Source organism: Triticum aestivum, chromosome 3B, assembly GCF_018294505.1.
Source record: "Triticum aestivum cultivar Chinese Spring chromosome 3B, IWGSC CS RefSeq v2.1, whole genome shotgun sequence".
NCBI lineage: Eukaryota > Viridiplantae > Streptophyta > Magnoliopsida > Poales > Poaceae > Triticum > Triticum aestivum.
In genome coordinates, this window is record NC_057801.1 from 86982779 (window position 1) to 86993489 (window position 10711).

The 10711-nt window shown below is 43.7% G+C and overlaps 1 protein-coding gene across 1 annotated transcript; it reads left to right on the plus strand.

Moving 5' to 3' along the window:
* Positions 1 to 9480: 9480 nt before the first annotated feature.
* On the plus strand, positions 9481 to 10163 carry LOC123064914 (uncharacterized). The gene has a single exon (XM_044488306.1). It carries the CDS (start codon positions 9534 to 9536, stop codon positions 10029 to 10031), a length of 498 nt encoding a protein of 165 aa, XP_044344241.1. The 5' UTR covers positions 9481 to 9533; the 3' UTR covers positions 10032 to 10163.
* Positions 10164 to 10711: the final 548 nt, after the last annotated feature.

Consider the following 10711-nt stretch of genomic DNA (forward strand, 5'->3'; position numbering starts at 1 on the left):
TGAACAAAAAAACTAAACTAATAAAAATAAAAAAAACAGAGCCGCATAGCCACATACATACACATATGCATTATATATATCTATGAACAAATAATAAAACTAATAAAAATGAAAAAAACAGAGCCGGGGCGGCGCAGCGGCTCACAGCGGGGGCGGCTAGCGATGACGATGGCGACGGCAGGGGCGGCTAGGGCGCCGGCGCGCGGGGGCGGGACGGGGCAGGGGCTCGGGGCGGCATGCGGTGACAGGGACGGCGGTCTCGGGCGGCACACGGTGACAGGGACGAGGAGGGTGGGCTCGGGGAGGCAGGCGGTGACGGGGACGAGGACGGCGGGCTTGGGGAGGCCGGCGATGAGGACGGCGCGGGCTCGGGGAGGCCGGCGATGAGGATGGCGCAGGCTCGGGGAGGCAGGCGACTTGGACGGAGCGGGCGCGGGAAGGCCGTCGACTTGGACGGCGTGGGCTCGGGGAGGCGACGGCCTTGGCGGCGACGGCGAGGTGGAGCAGCCTGACGGCGTCGATGAGCTCGGCGTCGTCGGGGGATGGGGGTAACTGGCGATGAAAACTGAGAATTTTTTACAAGTGTTTCTTATATAGTCGAAGCATTGGTCCCGGTTCGTGGCACCAACCGGGACCAATGCCCCCCTTTAGTCCCGGTTTGTGCCACCAACCGGGACCAAAGGCCAGTTTTCAGCAGCCCAAAGGGCAGGAAGCGGCGGCCTTTGGTCCCAGTTGATGGCACCAACCGGGACTAAAGGGGGGCATTGGTCCTGGTTGGTGCCATGAACCGGGACCAATGCCCCCTTTAGTTCCGGTTGGTGCCATCAACCGGGACCAAAGGCCCCTATGCTGCCCGCGTCGCGGCCAAAGTTTAGTCCCACCTTGCTAGTTGAGAGGGCTCAAGAGTGGTTTATATGCGCTGCTGCGCCCACCCTCTTGAGCTCCTCTCAACTGCAGGCTTTTGGGCCTAATCTCACACTATGCTGCTGTGGGCCTATTGGGCCTTCTGTGGGCCTGAATCCTGGCCCAGGTTGGGTTTCTAGTCGTATTCAGGCCGTGGTGGCCCAATAGGTGGCAGTTTTTTTAGTTTTTTTCCAGTTTTTTTGTTTTGTTTTTTGCATTATTAATTTTCTTTTGTTTTTTGCTTTATTTTTTAATTCTTTTTGCTTTTAGATTAGAAAAATTATAAACTTTCTTTTAGCGCCATTAGTTTTCAAATTTGAATAGTTAAAATTTGAATTCTTTGAAATTTGTGTGAATCACAAGTTTGTGATTAACTTTACTAAAAAATGTGCATGGTATCATAATTTCACCCACATAGCATGTGCATGTACAAAATGGACAATGGTATCATACCCGTCTGTTACAAAGTTGGCATGGTATCATCATAATAGTTGCGGGAGAAAGTCTTCACTTTTTCTTCGCTTGTGTCATTTGCTTATTGCGCCGTAACCATGGATAATCTTCATCGTTTATCAGGATGCTTGGGTCAGCCTTGACTTTGAAGGGAGGAACCTCATGAAACTTTTCATAATCTTCAGACATGTCTGTCTTGCCCTCCACTCCCACGATGTCCCTTTTTCCTGAAAGAACTATGTGGCGCTTTGGCTCATCGTATGATGTATTCGCTTTCTTATCTTTTCTTTTTCTCGGTCTGATAGACATGTCCTTCACATAGATAGCGTGTGCCACATCATTGGCTAGGACGAACGGTTCGTCAGTGTACCCAAGATTTTTCAGATCCACTATTGTCATTCCGTACTGTGGGTCTACCTGTACCCCGCCTCCTAACAGATTGACCCATTTGCACTTAAACAAAGGGACCTTAAAATCATGTCCGTAGTCAAGTTCCCATATGTTCACTATGTAACCATAATATGTGTCCTTTCCCTTCTCGGTGGCTGCATCAAAGCGGACACCACTGTTTTGGTTGGTGCTCTTTTGATCTTGGTCAATCGTGTAAAATGTATTCCCATTTATCTCGTATCCTTTCCAAATCGCAACAGTCGAAGATGGTCCCCTGGTCAACAAGTACAGCTCATCACAAACAGTGTTGTCACCTCTGAGACGTGTTTCCAACCAACTGCTGAAAGTCCTGATGTGTTCACATGTAATCCAGTCGTCGCACTGCTCCGGGTGTTTGGAGCGCAGACTGTTCTTGTGTTCATCGACATAAGGGGTCACAAAGGTAGAGTTCTGTAGAACTGTGCAGTGTGCTTGAGACCAAGAATATCTGTCCCTGCATATTATTGAGTACCTTCCAAGCGTGCCTTTTCCAGCCAGTCTCCCCTCATACCGCGATTTAGGGAGACCTATCTTCTTAAGGCCAGGAATGAAGTCAACACAAAACCCGATGGCATCCTCAGTTTGATGGCCCATGGAGATGCTTCCTTCTGGCCTAGCACGGTTACGGACATATTTATTTAGGACTCTCATGAGCCTCTCAAAGGGGAACATATTGTGTAGAAATACTGGCCCCAGAATGACAATCTCGTCGACTAGATGAACTAGGACGTGCGTCATGATATTGAAGAAGGATGGTGGGAACACCAGCTCGAAACTGACAAGACATTGCGCCACATCACTCCTTAGTCTTGGTACAATTTCTGGATCGATCACCTTCTGGGAGATTGCATTGAGGAATGCACATAGCTTCACAATGGCTAATCGGACGTTTTCGGTAGAAGCCCCTTCAATGCAACAGGAAGCAGTTGCGTCATAATCACGTGGCAGTCATGAGATTTTAGGTTCTGAAACTTTTTCTCAGCCATATTTATTATTCCCTTTATATTCGACGAGAAGCCAGTCGGGACCTTCATACTAAGCAGGCATTCAAAGAATATTTCCTTCGCTTCTTTGGTAAGAGCGTAGCTGGCAGGACCTTCATACTGCTTCGGAGGCATTGCCGTCTTTTTCGTGCAAACGTTGCAGATCCTCCCGTGCCTCTGGTGTATCTTTTGTCTTCCCATACACGCCCAAGAAGCCTAGCAGGTTCATGCAAAGGTTCTTCGTCACGTGCATCACGTCGATCGAAGAGCGGACCTCTAGGTCTTTCCAGTAGGGTAGGTCCCAAAATATAGATTTCTTTTTCCACATGGGTGTGTGTCCCCCAGCGTCACTCGGAACAGCTAGTCCGCCGGGACCCTTTCCCAAGATTACGTGTAAATCATTGACCATAGCAAGTACGTGCGCATGGCGAGCTTCTTCTGGTGATCTGCCTTGCCTTTGAAATGCTTGCCTTTCTTTCGACATTGATGGTTAAATCGACGATGGCCCAGGTACACATTCTTCCTACAGCTTCCCAGGTATATACTTTCGATGTCAAGTAAACAGTACGTGCATGCGTGGTATCCCTTGTTTGTCTGTCCTGAAAGGTTACTGAGAGCGGGCCAATCATTGATGGTCACGAATAGCAACGCCTTTAGGTCAAATTCCTCTTGTTTGTGCTCATCCCACATACGTACACCGTTTCCATTCCACAGCTGTAAAAGTTCTTCAACTAATGGCCTTAGGTACACATCAATGTTGTTGCCGGGTTGCTTAGGGCCTTGGATGAGAACTGGCATCATAATGAACTTCCGCTTCATGCACATCCAAGGAGGAAGGTTATACATACATAGAGTCACGGGCCAGGTGTTGTGATTGCTACTCTGCTCCCCGAAAGGATTAATGCCATCCGTGCTTAAAGCAAACCATACGTTCCTTGGGTCACGTGCAAACTCAGCCCAGTACTTTCTCTCGATTTTTCTCCACTGCGATCCATCAGCGGGTGCTCTCAACTTCCCGTCTTTCTTACGGTCCTCACTGTGCCATCGCATCAACTTGGCATGCTCTCCGTTTCGCGGTATTATAGGAGCATACCACATCACCTTCGCAGGAACCCTCTTCCTGGGGGGCTCGCCGTCAACATCACCAGGGTCATCTCATCTGATCTTATACCATAATGCACCGCATACCGGGCATGCGTTCAGATCCTTGTATGCACCGCGGTAGAGGATGCAGTCATTAGGGCATGCATGTATCTTCTGCACCTTCAATCCTAGAGGGCATACGACCTTCTTTGCTGCATATGTACTGTCGGGCAATTCGTTATCCTTTGGAAGCTTCTTCTTCAATATTTTCAGTAGCTTCTCAAATCCTTTGTCTAGCACAACATTCTCTGTCTTCCACTGCAGCAATTCCAGTACGGTACCGAGCTTTGTGTTGCCATCTTCGCAATTGGGGTATAACCTTTTTTTGTGATCCTCTAACATGCAATCGAACTTCAGCTTCTCCTTTTGACTTTCACATTGCGTCCTTGCATCGACAATGACCCGGCGGAGATCATCATCATCGGGCACATCGTATGGTTCCTCTTGATTTTCAGCAGCTTCGCTCGTTGCAGCATCATCGTGCACATCGTCTGGTTCCTCTTGATGTTCAGTAGCATCACTGTATTCAGGGGGCACATAGTTGTCATCGTACTCTTCTTCTTCGCCGCTTCCATCATAACCCCTATTTCTCCGTGCCTCGTCCAAACATTATAGTGTGGCATGAAACCCTTGTAAAGCAGGTGGGTGTAAAGGATTTTCCAGTCAGAGTAAGACTTCGTATTCCCACATATAGGGCATGGACTACACATAAAACCATTCTGCTTGTTTTCCTCAGCCACTTCGAGAAAATCATGCACGCCCTTAATGTACTCGGAGGTGTGTCTATTACCGTACATCCATTGCCGGTTCATCTGCGTGCATTATATATAATTAAGTGTGTCAAAAATCATTACAAAACATCATGAATAGATAATTAAGTGACCAAATTAATAGAAGTTCATCATCAAAACCAAAGTACATACATAGTTCTTATCTTCAAGCGAAAATCATTACAGAACAACATAAAGTTCTGTAGAGCATCTAAATTAATTAAACCATACATTGAAACTATGTAAAACATTTCAGTACGAAAACAAATGCGATCATAATCGCAACCAAGGTAACAACTGATCCAACGGCATAATGATACCAAGCCTCGGTATGAATGGCATATTTTCTAATCTTTCTAATCTTCAAGCGCATTGCATCCATCTTGATCTTGTGATCATCGACGACATCCGCAACATGCAACTCCAATATCATCTTCTCCTCCTCAATTTTTCTTATTTTTTCCTTCAAGAAATTGTTTTCTTCTTCAACTAAATTTAACCTCTCGACAATAGGGTCGGTTGGAATTTCCGGTTCAACAACCTCCTAGATAAATAAAATATATGTCACGTTGGTCGGCATAATTTTCATAAACAATAAATGAACCAATAGTTATGAAAATATAATATATACCACATCCCAATCATAGACAGGACGAGGGCCGACGGGGGCGGATACCAAAACCATCGCACTATATAAGATGCAATAATAAAAGTAAGAAAATAATACAAGTATCTATCTAAACATACAAGTAAGAATGTTTTTCCTTTCAGAAAGAAGATAAGAACAAGAGGCTCACCACGTTGGTGCCGGTGATGAGATCGGCGCGGGTGATCGACGGCGGTGAAGATGGGGATGGGGCGTGACAGACCGCTAAACCTAGATAAATATTGAGGAAAATGGAGCTTGGAGGTCGAGCTTGGAGAGGAGAAAGCTTAAGTAGTATGGCTCGGGCATTCCATCAAACACCTTGTGTGCATAGGAGGTGAGCTAGAGCACCACCAAGCCCTCTCCCCCTCGGCTGCCAGAAAAAACGGAGCAGTGCGCTCTGCTCTTACGCGAGGGGGTATATATAGGCACCTCATTGGTCCCGGTTAGTGGCATGAACCGGGACTAAAGGGTTGCCTTTGGTCCCGGTTCAAGCCACCAACCGGGACCAATGATGGTGGGCCAGGAGCGAGGCCCATTGGTCCCAGTTCGTCCCACCAACCGGGACCAATGGCCCACGTGGCCCGACCGGCCCCCGGGGCTCACGAACCGGGTCCAATGCCACCATTGATCCCGGTTCTGGACTGAACCGGGACTAATGGGCTGACCTGGCCTGGACCATTGCCCCCTTTTCTATTAGTGCCACTTCCCTACTTGATGCCATCAATCACTACATTGCAATCTGAGGTCACATGGATATGATGCAAGTTTAGGGCATCTGCGAGACGGACCCGCAACCATCCGGACCGCGGAAAGCCATCCAACACCGACTTGTATTGGTCCGCCGGGCAATTCGGACGCGATTTCTCTTACAAATTGAAGGCAAAATTGTGGGAGATTTGCGGGAGTACAGACACCCGAAACGTACAACTCCAACACCTCTGGCCCACCCAATCCCTACTGCCGGCCTCATTTCCTTTCACTCCGCCCCTTCTCTATGTATGTAGTCCCTCCGTTCCAAAATATTTGTCTTTCTAGAGATTTCAACAAGTAACAACATAGTTGAAAAAGGAGCGCATCGGCACTGGGATTCGAACACGCGATCTCAAATCAGGTTGCTCATCGAGCTAGCCACTGCGACAAATAAATTCTTGTGTTTGATTGGCAGCGCCACTGTTCATCAAGAAAGAAAAGGCAGAGGCAATTCCTAAACACCCAATAGCACAAATTCGAATAAACAAAAGTATGTGCGAGGGATCAAACCAAGGCCCTAGAGCCACCTACATTACCGAGATTAGGTGTCCAAAATGGCAGACAAGTGTGTATGAACTATAAGACGCAAACACATTAAATATGATTTCATTTCGAAAAAAGTAAATATTTTTTGAAAATGAACATTTTCTAATTTCTGAACAATTTTTAAAAAGGGGAACATTTTTTGAAACCCAAAGATTTTCTGAAAAACGAACAAATTTCTAAGGATAGAACATTTTTTTAGATTAAGAACAATTTTTTGAAAACATAAAAAATTTGACACACAAGAACAAAAATTAATAATCCAAAGTTTTTCAAATAACGAACAATTTTTTGAAAATGCAAACATTTTTTGACAAACAAGAACAAAAATGAATAATGCAAACATTTTCTTAAATTACGAACAATTTTTTCAAAATGCAAACACTTTCTGGAACCCTGAACATTTTTTGAATTCCTAAACACATTTTGAATACATGAATTATTTATTTGTGAAGTAAAATTCCAGAACATATTTCAAATTTTTGAACAAAAATTCCAAGGCGAACAATATTGAGATCACCAGAACATTTTTCTGATTTTGCGAAACAATTTTGAAAACATGAACATTTTTTGAATTGGTGATTTTTTTTTTAAAATGGGAACATCTATTGTAAATCCCACACCTTTTTTGAATTTGTGCACAAAAAATTAAAATGCGACCATTTTTTAAATTTAAAATTCTAAACTTTGTTTTGAATTTTGGAACGTTTGTTGCAAAGTTGAGATTCCTTTAAATTCTGGATTTTCTCTAAATATGTAAACCAAATTTCAAAACAGGAACATTTTAGAAAAAATGAGTAAATTTTTTAAAATGCGAACATTTTTTAGATAGCTGAAGATTTGTTGAAAAACAGAGATAAAAACGAAAGTAAAAAGGAAAGAAAAGAGGAAACGAAAGAAACAAATAAAAAACGAAAATGAAACAGTAAAAAAAAGTAAAAGGAAAAAAGGATAGAAAAGAAAAAAAGAAACAGGAAAAAAACTAAAACGAAAAAAAAAACTAAAACCGGTTCAGGAACTTCCCTTACGTTCTAGAAGGTTCCTAAAACCAGTAAAGCCCGACTGGAATCTCCTAGAAGGTTACCAAAACAGGCCGATACTGTAGCGCGTTCTTTACTGATTATTGGGCCGGCCCTTGACGATCGCTGGTCGATCGCTCTGTGCCGGCCCAGGCGGAACAGCCAGCGGTGAAAAAATACAACAAAAAGAGCTCACTCAACCAGGATTCGAACTCCCAACCTGGCGCTTGTAAATACAACACCTAACCACCGGAGCTGATCAGACCTACTGTCAAACATTCAACACGAAACCTATTAGTACTAAAAATACCGACATATCAAAATATTTTCCATTTTTTCGAACATTTACATAAAAATCTGAATACTTTTAAAAGAAATCTGAACAATTTTCAAAAAACACGAACAAGTATTGAAAAAATGTACAATTTCTAGATTTGTAACAAAAATTTATAACGCAAAGAATTTGTGAATTTTTGAACAAATTTTGGAAAGCGGGAACATTTTTTCAATTCCAATTTTTTGACAAACGCGAACAATTTTTGAATTTGCGAACAAATTTAAAATAGGTCAGAAAATTAGAAAATTTTAAAAGTACAAAGGTTGGAAAATTAGACAATTTCCAAACAAGAACATTTTGGGCAAAAGGAAACATTTTTTGCATCTGTGAACAAAAAATGAAACTCTGAACAAAATCTAGAAAAAGTGAACATTATCATCATTAATGGAATTTGTGAACGAAAATTGAAAAGCAGAACATTTTTTGAAGTTATGAACATATTTTGAAAGGAGAACACTTTCTTAAATTTAGGAACATTTTTTGAAATAGGAACATTTTTTGAATTTATGAATATTTTTAAAGCTGAACATTTTTTAAAATATGTGCACACGTTGTAAAAATCACTATGTTTTTGGAACTTCTGAATACAATAAAAAAGGAACAATTATTAAACTCCAGAACAATTTTTGAAATTTCGTACATATTTTGGAATTCTTGAAAATAAGAATCAAAAGAAAAAAAATGAGTAGATTAAGAATTACAAAAGAAACAAAGAAGATAAAAAAGAGAAATAAAAAATCAACTAGGCGAACAAAAAATTAAAATCAAGAACAATTTTTAAATTTGTGAACAAAAATTTCAAAAAACATATTTTGAACTTTGGGAAAGTATTTTGAAAGTGTGAATATTTTTTTAAAAAATTAGGAACAAAATTTGAAACAGGAACATTCCGTGAAGTTTTGAACAATTTATGAGCAACACAAAAAAATTCGAAAAAACGAAAATAAACTTGAAAACAGGAAAAATAAAAACAAAAAAATGAAAAAGAAAGAAAAAGAAACAGAAAAAGGCAAAAAAAAACGGTTCAGGAACCTCCTAGAAGGTTCCCAAAACCAGAGAAAACCGGCTGGGAGCCAGCTAGAAATGGCTGATAAGTTTAACGGGCTGGCCCATCCCGAACGGTCGTCGCTGTCCCCGTGTGCGTCGCTGCAGCAGTTTGCCGCAAAGAGCGGCAAATAGGAAAAACCCGAATCAACGGCAATCTGCCGCAGAATGCGGCAGACAGGATTTTCCTTCTCACAGGCCTGAACGCATGTTTCGATGAAAAGATAAGGCCTCAACAGCCCTGTCCAGCGTAGCCCAACCAATCAACCAACGATAGCGAACTGTGATCGGCCCGCTAGTTCAACGCGTCAACCCAATGGTTTGCTCCGAAGAATAATCAACAAGCTTGGACGCCAAGTTCCCGATCACGATACGAACCGACTTGCACGAACCCGTGGCCGTCAAGGAAGGGAAGCCCGAAGCCGGCCGTGCTGTATGTATAAATAGGCCACCGGCAGACCCGATCTCCACGCACGGAATCCACGAAGCGAACCAAGGAAACGAGCGACGATGCGGCGCGAGGGACGGCAGCGAGGGTGGGTGCGTGTGTACGACCGCGCCGTGGTGGACCCGGAGGGCAAGCGCCGCGCCGTGCACGTCGTGGACGGCCCGGTGGTGGCCAACGGCGGCTTCATCCGGGCGCCGCGGAAGCCGACCAACCAGTCCAAGTCCGGCGGCCTCCGCGCCCTTCCCCGAGACGCACTCGTTCAAGACGAGGAGCCGCAACTCCATCCGCCACTGGGCGACCGGCATTCTGGGTACTACTACACAACGACGTGCCAGTCACCGTTCAGATTCGAGGCCGCGCCGTATGGATGGAGGTACGACGCCTTCGCACCCGAGGAAGTGCAAGCTCCTCGCCCGCCGCCGGCAGCGGCGCGTTCTGGGGGGAGATCGGCGTGCAAGGGGAGCCGCAAGTTCAAGCACAGCGAGATCAAGATGTACTACGTGGACGCGGCCGATGACGTCGATGGGCGCCTCGATTATCTCTATGACTTTGATTCATGATTCCCCCCTTTGTTTTCCAAAGTTCAGCAAGAGGAGTTGTAAACTACTGTAGATCCGATGGATGTGTGTATCTTTGTCCCTTCCGTTATCAATGCAGGTGCTTGCTCTAATGAAGATCATGTTGTTATTCTACTCCGGGTCCATGAATCTTTAAACGTGTTGATCTCAAACTAAAAGTTGAAATTCTGGGCAGTGACGACAGCTTGAAGCACTATTTTTAGATTCTTTATGAATTTTTGAACAATTGGCATGAGTGAATATCAAATGTCCACCGTCAAATTATTCATAGGGTACGATTAAACTGATTTTTTTTTTTTTTTTGCAAAAGGACAATGCAATACTCATCTCAATTCTCAAGGTAAATTTTTTTGGCACTTCTTTAGATAAAAGACGCGTGCCCGACTTTAGGAAGACGAAGCTAGAACCCTACTAGGGTGGAGGAGCTCGGTCTCTACACTACATTCTCCGTTCCCCGAATAGTTTTTCTCCCACTGTTAGTGGTTTTAGCTCGGCAAAAATTATACTCCCTCCGTTCCACAATTCTTGTCATAATTTAAAATAAAACTACATCAAGAATTATGAAACAGAGGAGTAGCATAAACATTATATTGCACTTCCATATCAACTCAAACTCCAAAAATTAGGTTGATTATTTCTGCACATATATTAAGACAAGTTAC